This window comes from Echiichthys vipera (genome assembly GCF_963691815.1).
Source record: "Echiichthys vipera genome assembly, chromosome: 20".
NCBI classification, from domain to species: Eukaryota; Metazoa; Chordata; class Actinopteri; order Perciformes; family Trachinidae; genus Echiichthys; species Echiichthys vipera.
Genome location: NC_139845.1, coordinates 10886429 through 10905047, shown reverse-complemented (window position 1 = coordinate 10905047; position 18619 = coordinate 10886429). Strand labels below are relative to the sequence as shown.

The 18619-nt window shown below is 39.8% G+C and overlaps 1 protein-coding gene across 2 annotated transcripts in view; it reads right to left on the bottom strand.

The window, feature by feature from the left end:
- LOC310962762 (ELKS/Rab6-interacting/CAST family member 1-like) overlaps positions 1-18619 on the bottom strand; it is a 140804-nt gene that overhangs the window by 104123 nt on the left and 18062 nt on the right. Inside the window, exons 5-10 of one of the 2 annotated variants that reach the window (XM_083935324.1) lie at positions 8452-8708; positions 8190-8361; positions 4653-4727; positions 3033-3188; positions 1600-1692; positions 1-38 (exon numbers count right to left, since the gene is read on the bottom strand). The exon at positions 1-38 is cut by the window's left edge and continues 130 nt beyond it. In XM_083935324.1, coding sequence (XP_083791450.1) covers positions 1-38; positions 1600-1692; positions 3033-3188; positions 4653-4727; positions 8190-8361; positions 8452-8708 — 791 coding nt within the window. The remainder of the gene's footprint in view (positions 39-1599; positions 1693-3032; positions 3189-4652; positions 4728-8189; positions 8362-8451; positions 8709-18619) is intronic. The other variant, XM_083935325.1, reaches the window with a different exon arrangement.

Here is an 18619-nt window from a genome sequence, read left to right as displayed (position 1 = left end):
CTGTCCTTACGACCCAGATCCTGCTTTGCCTGTTCCATCTGAGTAACACAAACAGATACACAACATGAAGAAAGAGGGGGTGATAGAAAGAATAAAGACCCAGTTGTAGTTGAGTGTGTAGAGGGATGATTCAATGCTTACTTATATCTGAACCTATTAGAACAACAACAGCAACCTTTATGAATCGAGCACCCATTCTGAGGTGCATGTTCAAATTCCAACCACTACTCATAACTTTATTGTAGAAGACCAACATAATGAATGCACACGTAAGTAGTTTTATATGTTTACAACAAAAGCCTGGACCAACTCGGGGTCCAACGCCTCCCTAAGGGCAATAACTTCTACTCATCCACATTAACTTCTGTGTCAGTTTATTCCTAGGACGCTGCAAGATCAATCAAGACACCTTTAGGACTTTTTGTGTAAAAGAAAAGCATTGTTTCTAATTTCTCTCCTGGAAAGTAAACAACAGTTAGACACACATCAAAGTCAAAGAATTACACACCCACATGCTGTACTCCCCGACTACCTATTTGTACTGTACAAGAGGGTCAGGGTCGATTCTTTTAGTCATACCAAAAGGATTAAAAAGAAAAAATAACATGAAATGGTTTAAAGTTCCCATATTATGCTCATTTTTTGTTTCATACTTGTATTTTGGGTATCTAGTAGAACATGTTTATATGCTTTTTTGATGCAAATTCTTTTTTTTTTGTCCGTCCTCCCTCCCTGAAATATCCCAGTTTGATTTGATTGAACAGCATATCCGGATCCTCCGCATCTGCACTCTCTATGCACCGTCATTGGAGCCGGGGAATGACTGTAAAAGCATTGTAGTGGCACTTTCTACCTATATATAGTATAGTTTTGACATCACAACTGTACAAAAGTCCTGAAGGCTCGTTTAGAGGCACAGTTTCTGAATACTGGCTGTGTGCATTTCTGTGTGGATTGAGAATGACTCACATTTATTTATTTATTTATTTATATAGCACCTCGACTTGCTTCATAATAAAAAACACATGGAAATCACCCTTTTTTCTAATATGGGACCTTTAAGTTATTCCAAAATTATTTTAAAAAACATAATTATAAATAGTGTAGTATTATAAGTGCAAGATCAATTTCCATTGACATCTTAATGAGGTAATCGGGAGTGAATTTTAGGAGTTAATATAACATGATACATTAAAAGAATGGACCCATACCCAACAGAAACATTAGTCATATGAAAACCTCTGCAAACTAACGCAAGCCACTAGTTGAGAGAAACCTCATGCAAGAAGAAAGAGAAGCAGGTTAGAGATACTCATACAGCACATCTGGATCCTCAGCTTGAAACAACTATTACTGTCAACAGCCATTGGTCATAGACAGAATGGGAAGTGAAGACCTCCTAACCTGTTCATATGAACAAAATAGAACGCACAAAATGACAGCTGTTTAGAGTTATAATTGCTTACTGCTGTCTGAATACATAGTCACACTACTGGTGTTCTACTCAAGCAGCAGCCATTAACCAGTCGACCCGGGAGAGCGAGAGAACAAGAAATAAAGAAAAAAAAGAGCAAACGGACACAAAGGTGTGTCTCTTACTGCGGACACCTCCCGCTGCAACTCATTGGCTCGTTGCCTTAGCTCCTCCTTCTCTGATTGGCTTTGAGTTAGCTCTTCCTTCAGCTGCTCAACCTGGCGGGAGAGGAGGGCGTCACCATGACCACAGCAAATCAGCCGCCACATTCACAGATCACTCTGACGACAAGCGGCAAAATTCACTGCACATGCTGAAATAATGTTTGCCATCATGTATGAAAACATGACACACTTCAGGTTATCACACATCATACCGTATATGCTGTTAATGTATATGTGCATGTAAAAAAAGCTATTTAAGTATAAAAATGCTGTGGGAATAATGTTTTTCATGGACTGCCCTGGATTTTTTTTTTAATTTTGTAAGAGGTTTTCACAAATAAACAACCATTAAAACTTTAAGGATAGAGAAAAGACCAAAAAAATACAGTCATATCTGATGTTAACATCTGTCTTGATGTTCAAGTCAAAAATGTATTTAAGTCATGTTTCTTCCAGCTCAAGATAATCTCCAAATTTCTATCAATTGCCAAAACCTTGCACATGCTTGTATCTATTTATCTATTGTATTGCTCTTTTGCTATTAGAGCCTCCACATTATGGAACCGTCTGCTAGATTTAAAACAAGCTAAGTCACAAGCTTGATTAACTCTCTTCTTAAAACTTTTCTCTTTGTGAAAGCTGTTTGAAATGCTCAACAAGTTCTCATTTATACATTATTTTTACATCCAATTTATTATTTATTATCCATTTTATTGTCTTTACTTCCTCTGTTCTCATGTTTTCTTGGCCTTATTCTCATTCATTCTGCCTCGTCTGTTTTTTCTTTCTTTTATAAAGCACTTTGTAACGTTGTTAAAAAAATAGATCCATGGCTTCCTTGTACACTCATAAGCAGACCGAATATAGTTTATTGGCATATCCATTGAAGGAATCTTATTTGAGAGAGTGAGAAGTTATTTATAGTTCATATTAACTATTTACGTGGAGGTTCGTGGTTGTTGTCCCCTGATTTAAAATATATTTAAAGCTGCAAACATGCTGATGATGTCTGTATTTCTAAAACAAATTTTAATGTATTATTATAAACATCTAAGAATGCATGCTAACAACGATGAAATCAAAGGAAAAAAATGTATACCAAAAGAGGTGTACATGACTTCCTTTCACAAAAAACCACCAGAGACAAAAGCAAACACATTACATCTCAAACAAGCAGAAGAAGCAAAACTGAGAAAAAATGAGGGGACTGAATTCCCAAACTGTCTCGTCTTTATTGAGCGTGGCGCCTGCAGTACTCCTTTATGTACCTGACGTTAAAAGTTGTATCCGTCAAGTGTAAAGAAGCGGTGTTATTTCCCCACAAGCAAAGTCCTGCAATCTTTTGGTACATGAAAAAAAAAGGTAAGAAAGCAAAAAAGGTGTGAATCTGTCACCTTGTTCTTCATGAACTTGGAGTGGGATCTGTAGACCTCCATCTGTTTGATCTCCTCCTCCCTCTCCTCGCTGCTCAGAGCTCCGTTGGACTTGAGCATGTTCACCTCCTCCTCCAGCTCTCTCAAGCCGCGCTCCATTGAGCTGATCTTCGCATCCTGACAGGAAATCAACATGCTCATGTTAAAGGAAGAAGGCCAGGCGCAGTTTACTGCAACTGGGCCATGAACATGATCATACAATAAAATACATTTCTGACAGATGAGCAAAGCTGGAGAGTCACTTAAATAAAGTCTAAATAAAAGGAAACACCAGATTGATTGGTTGATTGATTGATTGATTGATTGATTGATTGATGAATGGAACATACATGTTGTTGAAGGCAGGTAAGGCTAATACTGAGCTACTTTCAGAATTAAAAAGCATTTGTCAGTATTTGTAATACCAGCTGGTCTGGAGATGCAGTGTAAACATGGCCAATATGAAGAGGTTGACAATGAGCGATAACAAATGATGTTTGCATTGTGCAGCCTTCCATCCTTTAATTAAAGCGTTTAATTTGGGAGACACATTTAGAAAAAAGACAGGAATACCTACTGTATTTTCTGTTAATACTGTACATTGTGCAGGTTTGAACATTTTTGCCTCCACCAGAGGGAGCAATCAGAGTTTTTTTTTTTTTAATGTTTTGGCAGAGTTAACAAATTCCTATTCTCTTCTCCTAACTCTAGAATGGGACATAAGAATTTAGCTGAATGAAACATGCACTAAATATCCACAGTTGTGAGCCTAAATGTCCAAAAAGCATGTTTATTACAGTAGACAAACTTTTGACTCTGAAAACTTGATTGTTTTTTTTTGTTTTTTCAGGATATGATTCAAAAAACCAAATCATTTGCTGGTCTTGCTCCACACTACATCTGAGACATGTTGTCAGTTTATAACCCCTGCCTCTCTGGTCACAGGGGGCAAAATCTCCTCCATGTGCCTAGAGCACTTTCAAACGTCTGGTGAGATGGCCTTCAGTATCTTATGCACCTAAAGAATGAAATAGTTTGCAAGCTGATCTTGCGCCGACATTGCTCTATTAAAACCCAACTAAAGACTTCCCTCTTCACTTGAGCATTTTCTCAAATGAACACACCATATTTCTACAGTATGTTTGTATTTTTATGTGTGTGTATGTAAGCATGGATGTGTATGTTTATTTGCACATTTCTGTTGTTTAATTTAGTGTTAATGTAAAGCAATCTGAACTGCTTTTGTATGATATGGAGCTGTACAAATATATTTGAGTATGAAGCTGGACATTAGAGGCAATTCATCTTCACAAATTTAGGCATTTTAATAAAAAAGATAAGTATGCAACACACTAGTGAAGAAATATCTATCTGATTAAATGTAAAAAAAAAAAAAAGTTAATATATATATGTAATGTTAGCCGATGCTTGAAACTAAAAATGTAATTTTGTATCATGATGCATGTTATAGAAAAAACAACAGTATGTTACACTGATTGCTATCAAATATAGCCCAACAGATACTGGACCTATGAGGTTGATACCTGATATCAATATTTGATTTCAATATTATTAAAAGAAAATAATCAACAACATGTTTACCTTCATTTCGATGACCGTCTGCAAGGCCTTGGTCTTTGTTGATTCTGGAGCTGCTTCGTATCTCCTGTGCAGCTCCTGAGGGACACAGACACCGCGATGGTCAACAGACGGCGGAAAGGGAGACACAGAGGGATGGAGTGAGGGAGGAGAAGGTCGTGGGCCAGGACAGAAGGCGACAGCGACCGAAGGAGAGGGATGGAGGGAAGGCTGAACGGCGGGTGTAGGCCGTGGAGCGGGAGCAGGGAAGGACGGCGAATGCTGGAGGGATGGATGGACAGAGGAGGCAACGACGAAAGAGGGGTAGTGGGGAGGAAAGGAGGAGGGGAGGACGACGGGATGGATGGAGCGGCGATGGGAACGTGGAGAAGGTGCAGGGAAGGAGGGAGAGCAACACAGTTGTTGATGGCGTAAGGGGGAGAAAGGAGGAGAGGGTTGAAAGGAGGGAGACACATGGAAAGGAGGTGGAATGGGAATGGATGGAGAAACTGGAAAAGAAGGAGAAATGGGGATGGAGGGGGAGGCGGGGATGAGGTGTCTCCCTCTCGCAGCAGCACTGGCTTTAAGCCTCCTTGGGTCGATTCGTCCATCCCACATACTTCCAGCTGTGAGGAATGCTACCAACTAAGCTGACAATGTTCCAGCCTCAAATCTGATGGAATGATCTAATCTGACAGCCAAAAGTGATGCTAATTCAATAAATGAATTCCCAGCTTTGAAGCCTGAAAAAAAAGGCCCAATTAAACCAAAGAATTCTCTTCAAATAAAGAGATCCAGTCTTATGACTTCAAATGTTGCAAATCAGACTACAGTGTGCCAGTTTCAATCTCTTACAGCAGCATACGGTAGCTTATCACAAATTCATATCTAACATACTTCCCTAACAAAAAGAAACTGCAATAATTTGGTAGATCTAATGTAATGTAGAAAATTTTTTACTGAGCTACACGCAACAGAGTCCTATCTGCCTGCCTGTTGTTACCACATCACAACTCCCTAGTCAAATGAAGTGAGAGCAAAGGGAGGAGAGAAAGAAGGGGGAGTGTAGTGGTAGATGTAAAGGCACAAAAAGAGAAAGAAAGGACAGGGAGAAAGGGAGGGAATGAAAGCAGAGGGGAGGAGGTAGCAGCTCATGCATCACTGCTTTTCTTTGGTGAAAAGACTCTAAGAGGCTGACAAAAACAGCTAATGCATGAGCTAGGAAACATAACAACATACACGTGAAAGGGATAGTAGTCATGGCTTAAGGTGCTAGTATGAATGCTTATGACCACACACACATTCTTATATACATATGCACACTCAGATATTCACTTGTTTGGTAATCACTTGGAGTGTTATAGATAAAATTAGAACTGATGCAGTCATTGCAAGTATGCATGTATGGAAGAAAAGAAAAGCTGTGATGATTTATGTATTTTGGGTTTCTACTAGAACATGTTGTCCTGCTTTAATATTCACAAAACTATTCACCAGAATGATTATGATCATCTGAATATACCTTCAGTCTGAAATGCTCCATTTTAGTGGCTGTCTCATCAGTCAGCGTTTCCTGGTCTTCAGCATCTGCACACTCTAAATCTCTGCACAGTCACTGCAGCTGGGGAATGACTGAAAGCATTGTAGAGGCACTTTCTACCTATATTTTGAATAGTTGTGACATCACAACTGTGGGGAAGTCCTGACGGCTCGTTTAAAAGCTCAGTTTCTAAATATGTGTGCATGTCTCTGTGGATTAAGAGTTTTGATACTTTCACAGTATTTTTTATAGAACCTAGACCTGCTTTATAATAACGAAAAGACATGGAAATATAATTAATGTTATTCAAATACCAGTGAATTTGTAGTATTTCAAGCCTTTTTACTGCTGCACATCCACATCGCTCCATCCCTACTAGAGATATTTTAAAGAATTCTGAAAAAAGAAAAGCTGCAGAAATCACATGGACTGGTCTGTTAATAAATTAAATGAACGATGTACCCAAAAAAAGTGCCAGCAGTGCAGCAGGACCTCTGCGACACAAATGCACAATATTCACTTCTATGTTGTTTACGTTTGTAATTATTTTCACTTTAACCTATACTGAAACCATCCTGTACATATTGCATGATATTATTACAGTTTTCCTGAGGTGTTTTATGCTTTGCAATTAACAATGTCCATTGTAAAATATTGTCCAAAACCAAAAACTCTGTACAGGACACTGATGCAATGTGAAGAAATGTGGCCCGAAAGCAGTCCCAATTATGTTTGGACATTTTTTTTTACATTTTGCAGCCTAAATCTCTTACTCAGTCATTTGCTGCCTGTGATACATTTAATGAAGCATCAAGTTCCACTCTTGTGTATGCGTTTATGTGTATTTGTCCCTCACAGCTGTGGCCCATGGTGCATTTGGAGCCGGTCATAAAAGCCTGGTCTGAGATCAGTTGCTTTGTATATTTTGTAACTGAAACAGTTGTAGACCTGGTGTTTCTTAAAGGGGAACTACACCCATTTTTAAAAAATCATCCATGTTATGCCTATGGTCTAACACAGTAAAACTAAAAACTTAAACTCAAATTTGTATAAAGTATAACGTATAAAGTGTGGAACTGCTATGAATTGTGACACTACAACAGAATAAATGAATTTGGGGAGAAACAGAAAACAAACAAAATCAGTGTCTCATTCAATGTCTATGGAGCAGTTCAAACTTTAGACCTGATGAAATCACAAGTTTGAGACTTACTTCTCTGGTGTCTGGCTGTGAAAGAGAGTAGCTCAAGTTCACAAATATTGATTGAACTTTTCTAGGCCATGGAGATAACATACCAGGACTTTTCATTCAGGTGGTGCCCCCCTTTAGAAGACACTTAAATGGATAGTTTGGTTATTTGGAAGTCTGGTTGTGCGAGGAAGTTATCCGTGCAGCAGTCCCGGTACAGGACATAATGTATTACAATCTGAGGGAAAGATTGAAAGGTATTTTGTATACTGAAATAAACAACTGAAAAGTTGAATCCATCTTTGAAAGTTTTCTGTTCATTAACAGCATCTCCCCACTAGAGGGAACTGTTGAATAAAACAACAAAGTGGTTAGAAAAGAGTCAAAGAGTGAGTGTGTGTGTGTGTGCGTGTGTGTGTGTGTGTGTGTGTGTTTCTGTGTTGTATTAAAACTGAATTATAAGCCAAGACTGGAAGCAACCAAAGGGCTTTGCCTGGATATGACATGGTTTGATATGTGCACACTCGCATCTGCATGTAAACAAAGACACGAACCCGCACACACACACACACACACACACACACACACACACACACACACACACACACACACACACACACACACACACACACACACACACACACACACACACACACACACACACACACACACACACACACACACACACACACACACACACACACACACACACACACACACACACACACACACACACACACACACACACACACACACACACACACACACACACACACACACACACACACACACACACACACACACACACACACACACACACACACACACACACCTCTCTGAGCTGTAGCATCTCCTTGTCCTTTTGCTCGAGTAGGCCCTCCAGTTGGTGGATGGTCATCTCAGCATCGGCCAGCCGCCTCGTTCGTTCATGGTCCTCCTCGGTTGCCCGTGACGACAGGCCTTTGCTCTGCAACATTTCCAGTAACTTCTTTATGGATTCATCCCTGTTAGAAAAGAAGGGAATAGATTTAAAGCCACACTTCACCCGTTGGCGGACAAAAACGGAGGCAAGAGGCCGCTGAAATGTCACACACCTGGCAGTTAGCGTGTGTTTCTGTGTATCTATCCTCAGCTCCATTTCTTCCAAAGTCTTCCTCAGGAGGAAGAGCTCTTTCACCTGGCGCTCGTACTCGCCGTGGAGACGCAGGAAGTTCTCCTCGGTCATTTCCTGAGGGGAAATGGACTGGTTTCCGAGGTGACCGGACTCGGAGTAATCGGACTGGAAAAGCTGGTTGAGATCTCGCTGGATTCTGAGCTCATCTTGTAAAGCTTGGATGGTGCACTGAAAATGCTGGAGGGAGAGACAAAGTCAAATTTAAACTTATACATGTACAGTATGGGATTAACAGGAGTTTGTGGATGTTAGTCAGTACTATCAGAAATTGTCAAAACTATATTAAAACATGTGTTTATAAACTTTCACACATCATGTAGCATAAACCAAGTCTCATTCATCAGACACTTCCTAAGCATGTGCGTTTTTGCTAAAACCTTATTGTTTATAACACTTCTCCATTAAATAGTATGCACAAGCGTGAGACTGATACTGAACACACGACTGGTTAAATGTGGATTATACTCCACGAGTTGTGTGAGACTTTGTAAACTGATGATGTTTTGCTGTAATAAACCCGACCTCCTATTACTTCCATTCATCAAGACTTCTCCTTTTTTGGAGTCTTCTTGGAAGCATACGAGAGAAACATTTTCTTCAAAAATGATTGATAAATTGATATAAAAATGATCAATTTGGGGGTGAAGCATTCCTTTAAAATCAGATAATAGACTATTGGTTTCTACAGAGGCTTTTCTTGTCCTCCTGGAGATCTTGAGGCAGGTCGGGCATCGTTAATATAAATGCACCGATCCAAAACATCGAGTAAGCATTCAGTTTTTAGTGTTACAGTAACTCTGGCCTTGTGTTAATTTAATAAAAATGAAGAAGAAAAAAACATAAAAATGTACCAATACAATGAAAAACAGATTTCAAATCTGTGTAAAAGCGAGCACTAGTATTGGATTAGTAATTCAGTAGATACCTTGAGTTGAGCCAAGAAAAGGTTATTTATGTGAACATGTAAAGCCCAAAGAGGATCTGGACTTGACTGAAGTGATCCATAGATCAATGCGCTCGTTTAAAAATCACTTTGTCTGATTAACTCGTACTTGGATCAATACACAAAATAGATCAAGTCTGACATTTGCAATGTTTTTGTGAGTAACTGAGAACGAATACAGCATGTGTATATGTCATCTTGAGTGATAAAAGTGTGTTGCCAGGTTAGTTTAACTACCATTAAGGCAGAGGACAACGTGACATGATTACCCCTGAGCCTGTGTGTGTGTTGCCCCCTACGATGTCCTCAGGCTTGTGAAATATGCGTCACACATATCCCGAAGCAACAACCTGGCTGTTACCACGAGAAGCACAGATTATTTTCATAGATAATAATAATTCAGTTGCAAAGAGTGCATGAATGAGAGCAGATGTAAACAGGAGATTACAGAATGAAAAAGAAAGTTAAGAGGCTAAAAAAAAAGGCAGATGCTATCGCTCCCTTGCAGCTATCGTTAACCAACATTGATGGAAGGAACAAGATTATAGGAAAAGTAACGGATGAGTGGGGAGGCAAAGAAAAACAGTTCTTAGATATTAAGGAAGAGAAAGGAGAAGTGAAAGAAAGATAGTGATCATGAATACAGTTAATGCTCACACAAACGGACACAGGATGAAAGGTAATGAGATAATATCAAATCAACTCTCTCATGATGCAGTAGCTCTGCTTTATTTTGCATAACAGCCAGGGCCATGTGTTTCCTGCTTTGTCCTGTTCTGTTCACTTTTATATTTCCATCGAGACAGATGTGCAGAATATTGCAATAAAACAAAAACATATTTCCTCTTCTTATTATTGTATGACTTTGTTTATTTGTGTGGGTGAGTGGGTTTGTCAGCACACTCGTACAATAGGATCCTCACACACACGGGTCGACTGCTGACATTTATAGGACCTCCCTGGAGACTGAGAGACACACACAGAGAGACAGAAAGACCAAGTGATAGAATCCCCCCCCCCATGCCAACCACGCCAACTTCCTTTCTCAGACATGTAAACACTGACCCGTCATACTGCGAAAATATGAACGAATTTGCCCAAAATCACAACTGTTTTGAAAAGTGCATAAATAAAAACAAATATGTATTAGCCTATCAACAGAAGATTTCTTTTTTTTGACACTTTTTTGGTTATTTACAAAGTGTAAAACGAATATTTTTGTATTCTTGTGGTGGAAGCGAAGGTCCATTTTCAACAATAAAGTTTTCGTATTTGTATTAGTTGAAAACAATCCTATTTTATAAATTTTTGATTATTTTTTGAAGTACTTTAGCAAAGAAAAATATCAACATTTAAGAATTTGCAGCTTTAATCTAACCTGACTCCGCCAGACGGATTGACCCGCATAATTTGCATTTTCTCAGCATATCCATCTGGGAACTCTCGGTTAGAGATCTTTTGGGAAGAGGGGGAAATACTGGTTGCTGATGGGATAAATAATCTATCTATCCCCACCTATGTTGATGATAGACAGGCCAAATCAACCAATCAAATCAACGAAGCTTATGAAGTACTAACAGAGCATCGAGACAAAGTAAACAACATGTCGTTAAAGGATATTTGCCGTTTGTGTAATGTGAATTTACGGATAGAAGGCACAATTTCAGGTGCCGATCCATATTCCAACAGTTGGATCGAAGAGAAAAAAGCATTAGTGAGCAGCTTGCTCGATAGTTGGACTCATCTCATCAGCAGAAGCCGGCGTTGTTTACACTGAACAGTCACTTCTTGTTGCATCACATTTCAAGACGCCTCAAAACCAACGCTGATTGGTTCGGTCACAGGGGCAACCTTCTCCAAATTTTCTCTGCCGCAGGTTACCAGACTTTAATCTGCCAAAATCCCATTCAACTTAATCATTTAAGGTGTTTTGCCGTATTTTTTATACACATATACTTGTGGAACAAATTAGTCTAGGGTCAACGAACAATCCTAAAACCCTATTAATTTCTGATGCCTTCTAATATTAATCACTTTAATTTAGTTTTTGTTTTTATTTTCATGGTTTATATCAGGATTGCCTCTAAATGTGTACATGTTCACATTTTCTTTTATCCAGTTTCTTTTTTTACTTCCTTTTGAAGTTTAAACATCTGGAACACACTTGAAGCTGCCTTATGTATAAACTGCCTCATACCTAAGCAATTAATCAGTTAATAGTAAAAAAGGATTAATCATTAATAAAATTAAGCATTGACTGCAGTCATGGTAATGAATATAAACAGTACGTACACAGCTGTATGCTTGCCAAAAGGATAGACAAATAGAAACACTCACACACACAAACACACACAGTAATATATAGTATATTTCCTGTGCTACTGAAGGATTAAAAATGCTCATGCATGCCCATATGCATCACTCAACACTGTATTCAGTCAGGAAAAGACACACATACAAACACAGTCACACGTACACAAACACACACACATCAAGCAAGCATCCAGAAGTATGTCAGAGTTGCAGAAATGAATGTGCGTACACAAACATAATGCCTCAATAGTCTTGCTCACAGAAACGCAAATCAGTGTGAACACATAACTTCAGAGGTTTACATATAAAGAATTCAGATTCACACACCAATAACACACACACACACGCACGCACGCGCACACACACGCACGCGCACACATGCACACACAGCTGGAATGTAGAGCTGAGAAATGCCAGACCACAAGAGAGAGAAGGAACAGAGGGAGTGAACCATAGAAAGGAAGCAAGAAACAAAAACAGAGCGGGAGATAAGGAGTAGGCAGCAAAAACAGCATGTTAATTTTGTCCAGCAGAAATAGAAGGAGAGATGAAAAGAGAGAGAGGGTCAGAATACAAGTTGTGTTTTTCCACTCAGGTTCTGCTTAGTCATCTTTCACTCCTTCACCTTTGACTCTGTCAAACGCAGGGGACTGATGGGGTCAGCCACCACTCAAAAACCGAGACATGCAAACACACGTGCATCCAGAAACATTCTGGACACATTCACATGTTCATATTACATTGAGATGGACTACACAAAACAAAACATGGACAGGAATGTTATATTACAGTTTTTTTTGATTGCTTTGACGCAGTAGTCGACTCAAAATCCACATTTTTCAAAACTGTTAACGCAAAGGCCTAAACAGTGGTCAAAATGACTCATTTAACCTGCAAAAGGCTCCAACTCCACCAAAACATTTAAAATATGGACCAAAAGCAAATTTTGCCCTCAAACAACACGACTTGCACACAAGTGCATGAGCGCAGTCATTAGACAAGGGGCATCAAAATACAAAATCCTGCTCTCAATGTGAATCAGTGCTGCATTACTGGTCAGCAGCTCACATATCAGTGCCACTTTGCTTTCTTGCAAAAAATAGATCCAGAATCATATACAATGATTTTTCAAATTTTATTGAATGCAGTATCCATTCTTTTTTTTTTGAGATTGTGGCTAAGAAATGAAATATTCCAACAGAAACCACATACATAGTATAAAAATCCATCACTGTGTAAGACATAAGGAAAATAAAAATATTCTGTACAATCTCTTCTAGTCGATTCTCTCTTGACGAATATGCCACATGGTCTCATCTACATCGCACTCAATATTTTCTCTTGCGATGCACCGAGGGAAAAATCTTCTTGCATGCCTGATCCAGCCTTGCTTGCAAGTTACAACACACAACATGGCACCTTTTAAGCCTGCAGACTGATCTGCAATTCAAACAGGTGCTTCAGTGATTTCATACTGGTCAAGGAGTGTCTAAGAGATGGGAACATATATTTTCTGTTTGGTTACCACAGCTAAAGCAATGGAGTTTGGACTGCTTGAATGACATCTGCGGTAACTGATTTGCAAAAGGGTGCGGGAAGTGTGTCAAAACAATGACAATGTGTCAACTCATTTGCAAGAGGTGTCTTTTGCTCTGCTGAGAGAGTGATGATGAAGACTGAGAGGTTACCAGTTTCTTCAACCAGGTCAAAGCAATCAAAAAAAACTGTAAAGGGGACATATTATATTCATATACAGGTTCTTACTGGTATTTTGGGTTTCTGCTCAAACATGTTTACATGCTATAATGTTCAAAATCAAATGATTTTTCTAATACTGTCTGTCTAAATATAAGTGTATTCACTCTCTGACTGAAATGCTCGTTTTTAGCGCCTTTCTCTATAAGCCCCACTCCTGGAAAAACTCAGTCTGTTCTGATTGGTCAGCATTTCCAGGTCTTCGAAGTCTTCCGTGTCTGCGTCTCTGCACAATTACTGCAGCCGGGGAATGACTGCAACGACACTGTGGCAGCACTTTCTACCTATATATGGTATAGATGTGTCATCACAACTGTAAAGAAGTCCTGATGGCTGGTTGAAGGCACAGTCTCTGAATATGTGTGCATTTCTCTGTGGTTTGAGCACTTTGATTCGTTCACAGTATTTATAGAGCACCTGGACCTGCTTAATAATAAAAAAAGACATGAAATCTAACTTTTTACAATATCAGACCTTTAAAAATAACAGAATGATTATTTCCCATTTTATTTCCCAACCGCTCATCACTATATTAACTAGTTTCCCATTCATATTCCCATTCAAATAATAAAGTAGCAAGAAAAAGCAATAAGTCTAAGCTGTGTATATAAATATGACAAACACATAAACAAGAAGAATAAGCAAGATGACAAATCTTTCCTTAGGTTGTCTGACAGACAAATTCGTCAGGCTGATGTAAACAAGTGCAACATGGGAAATTATCTTGATCCCAGAGACGTTCAACAAATCAAAACTTGCAAATTTGATTTGACAGTCCTTATATTTTCTCAGTCGGCACATTTGGAAATCATGTGGCATATCGGCTTTGTGCATAACGCACACGAGCACAGCAGACTGAAACGAACTGTATGTGTCAACTCCTTAGATTTCACAAAAGTAAATGCTACCTGTGGAAACCACTGTGACTGCATTTACATGCACCTGAGTAACCAGGGTTACAGATCAGTAGCCTCTCTGGTTGTGAAATCAATAAATGCAAACAGAAGAAAAAGCTGTTAATTAAAGCCTCCATCAGCATCCATCTGTGTTGTTGTCTGACTTAGGGACTGGTGCCACCTGTGCCTGCGTTTTATTTTAGCTGATAACCAAAAACAAAAGTCCTCAGAGGCAGCTAATGATTCACATGATTGCAATAAAACAGCAACATCAGCTGCACTGTATTCTTCACTTTTTTTTTCTTGGTTCATTACCACAAAGACGCTAAAGCGGGTGGAAAAAATATTTAAACCAAGAAACTCAGAACGTGTCGCAAAGAAGCTGCAGCTATCAAATTGCCTGTACTGAGTTTGTTACTGTCACTATAAGTAAAACATTTTAGTTAGAATTTACATTAATATACTGGATATGATACTTTGGAAGCACAAAAATGAGAAGAGAAGAGAAGCGAAGCAGAAATCCGTTTGTGAATATGGTGACAATTTTTCCATCCCCTTGTCATCCCCTCCCTCAGGCCACTGCTCATCTGTCGTTCAATATTATCATCTCGCCGTTATTACTCCTCCGTCTCATCCCTTGATTATTCTGCACTCGCTGGGTGAGTCACCCCCCTCCCCTCACAAACACACACACACGCACACACGCACACACGCACACACGCACGCACGCACGCACGCACACGCACGCACACGCACGCACACACGATAATGCCCACGCGCACATGTCATATTGGAGGCAGCGGTCATGCTGTAATGACCGCGAGCAGTTTCGCCCACTCAGGCATCAGACAACAGGCAGATTAGCACACTCACTCTGTTCTTCCTCGGAGGAAAAAGGTGGAAGATGAAGAACATAATAAAGAGGAGGAAATAAAATGAAAAGAAAAGGAACGAGTGGTAGAAACGCGAGAAAATCCAAAAGACGGAGAGCGAGCTGCACGGAAGATAATCGTTTCAGACTGTATGTACCTTTGAAAACAAAAGGAGACAAGAATAAGCACGGATGAAAGAGTTTACACGAGGGAGAGGATGAATAAAGAAAACGTAGCCAAGAGAGGAAGGGAGAAAAGTCGGGAAATGTTGACCCTAATCAGTCACTTTGAGATGCAACATCAGGGTCGGTAGCGGGTTTAAAGAGCGAGAAGAGAAGAGAAGAGAAGAAACAGTGCATCTGTCCCATTTATTTAACAGAAACACATGACAGATGTCAAGCTCCTTGAACCAGACAGACAGAATGATAGAAAGACAGAGAGACAGATGGATAGACGGATAGGAAGATAGATAGATAGGTAGGTAGATTTTAAAGGGGCAGAGTAGAAATAAAAGCAGCAGAAGCAAAAAGGGGAGTGACTGCACTGTGATTCTGTTCATTCCTCACTAACTCTTCCCAAACCCACGCCTTATAAGGAAAGACATGGCTACCACAGCACACACACATTCCCATGGCTCATGATGCGCATTCACTAATATGCACACACACACACACACACACACACACACACTGAGAGACAGAAAGTGGAGAGAGAAAACTCACAAAAGCAGAGCCTTATAGGAAAAGAAGGCAAACTGAGCATCTCTTTCCTTTCAGTTTCAAATATCTATTTCTTTTCACTGTAAACTGGACACTGTGTCTCAGTAAAAGGAAAAGAAATCTCTCTCTCTCTCTCTCTCTCTCTTTCTATTAAAGTTACGTTTCACAAGACTCCTGAGTGTAAAAGGCTCCTCCTTTCTTCCCGCTCTCTTTCTCAGACAAATGCTCCCCATGAATCTCCTTCTGCTGTTCCTAATCCATTTATCGCTCTCCCTCCCTCCCTCCCTCCATCCGGCCTCATCTCCTCCAATATCATTCCCTGTATTTACCTTATTCCCTCTTTCTCTCCCTCCATCCCTCCCTCTTTCTCATCCTCACCTATCTCTCCATTCTGACTAAATAAACACACAGGTTTGAGGGGCCATCTGTTACTAATGAGCATTCATGTGTGAAAACGGCACTCACAAAACACACACACACACACACAAACACACACACACACACACACAGCTGACTGATAACAGTAACCAAAGAACAGAGGAGAGTCAGCAGATTCTTGACTTGTAGATCTGAAAGTGTGACTCATGAGGAATGTAGAATCTTTGTGTGTGTGTGTGTGTGTGTGTGTGTGTGTGTGTGTGTGTGTGTGTGTGTGTGTGTGTGTGCGTGTGTAGGTTCTTTCTCTGTCTCTCTTTGCATAAATCCTTCCCCTCCCCTTTCCTCTGCCTCATCTGTAACTCTCCCACCCTAGAGATTTACATCCAAGAAACTTCAGCAACTAAAACGGAAGGAGTCTCTGTCTGTATCAAGCTATTTTGTCAAATTTTGTCGAGATTGATATTGCGACAATGCTGGAGGGTGGACTATTTTGCTTCCACAAATGTTTCACACAATTATTTTTTTCTATCTGCTAAGTTCATAAAATTACATCACTCTTCTGCGGTGCAGCCTTTAAAACCAGGGACAGACAAATCTAAGATGCTATCTGTCTGTCTGTTCTTCGATTTTCTCGTCAACCGTTTATCCGTTCAACTTCACACTTGGCGGCTGTGTATCGAGAAGGGACCCGTATTAACTGGTATACTGCCGAGCGGCATGCTGGGTACTGCTCGTTCTCCGTGGCTCTCTACAGTACATTCAAGAACCCACGAAGACAGAGAGGCTGGTGATGCAAACTCAAACATTTTAAGCATCAGCGATGTCAAATGAGAGCTTTTGTTTTATGTCATGGCAAGTGTATTGATCAGAACCCAAGGAAGCTCAGTGTGGAGTGGATGAGCGGTTCTCGAGAAAGCCACAAGACGCAATACCGGAGGCCAAGCAACCAGCCGTTTCCAGGCCCTGCACTAGTAAAATTGAGATTAAATGTTATTACCAAATTACAAAACAAACAGTACAATAATGCTTATATCTCCAGCTTATCTTATTGTTAATTGTATTAGTCCTTCATTTTCTACATTTTCCCAAGTTCCCTCTCTTCTTTCTTCATCCCTGACTCCTCTACGTCAATCTATCTCTTGTATCTTCCCCCCACCCTCTTTTTTTCACCCATTTCTCTCCTGTCACACCAACATCCATCAGTCTATCCATTTCTCTACATTTCATCTGCTGTTTTCAGCTCAATTCGCCCGTGCCGTCCATCTATATCTCCTTCTTTCATCCCTCCTCCTGTCACTTGTCCCCATGCTTTCCAGTTTGATCTATCTTTCTTTTCCACTTCCCTAATTTCCTCCTTCGTCCTCTCTACATTTTACACATCTTTACATCTCCATCCATCTTAGTGATCCATTTTTTCTCCTCCCATCTCCCTCTTGTCTTTCTCTCAGTTCTATGCCAGCAGAGGGATTGCCAGGAAAGCATTTTTTGCAGCCAGCTGGCAGAGAAACTCTTGCTGGTAACAATTTTGTTTCTGTACAGTAAAATGGAAATCTCACAGAGGAAACACTTGGCAACATCCATGTCTATTGGATTCCAACAAATCTCAATGCATGAGGAGCAGGTTAAAGCCAGCTTGGAGTAATGGAATTAGAAATGCAAGATACTCCATTCAAATCCAGGCGTAATAACGTTAAGTGCTGATAATATTTTTTTACTCAGTCAGCCCACAGGTGTATTTACAGTATATTTACAGTTATGTGTTTAAGTGCAACCTTTTTGTCTATAATTTACAAGTGCAATTAATTCTATTTTTAGTGTGCTCTTTAAAAATCAAGTGAATTAATGTCATGTTTACATGCTTTAATATTCAAAAAACACATTATCTTTCTCATACTGTCTGATGAGAATGCTGAATATACTGTATCCATCCTATGTCTGAAACGCTCCGTTTTAGCGCCTGTCTCTCTGAGACACTGTCCCGAAGAACCCAGTCTGCTCTGTCAGCATTTTCTAATTTGCGATCTCGACATCTCTGCACCGTCATTGAAGCCGTGGAATGAATGTAACAGCATTGTATCTTTCTACTTATATATGAGTAAAGTTGTGAAATCACAACCATACAGAAGTCCTGATGGCACAGTTTCTGAATAGGCTGTGTGCATTTCTCTGTGGATTGATTGTTTTGATTCTTTAGCAGTATTTATATAGCACC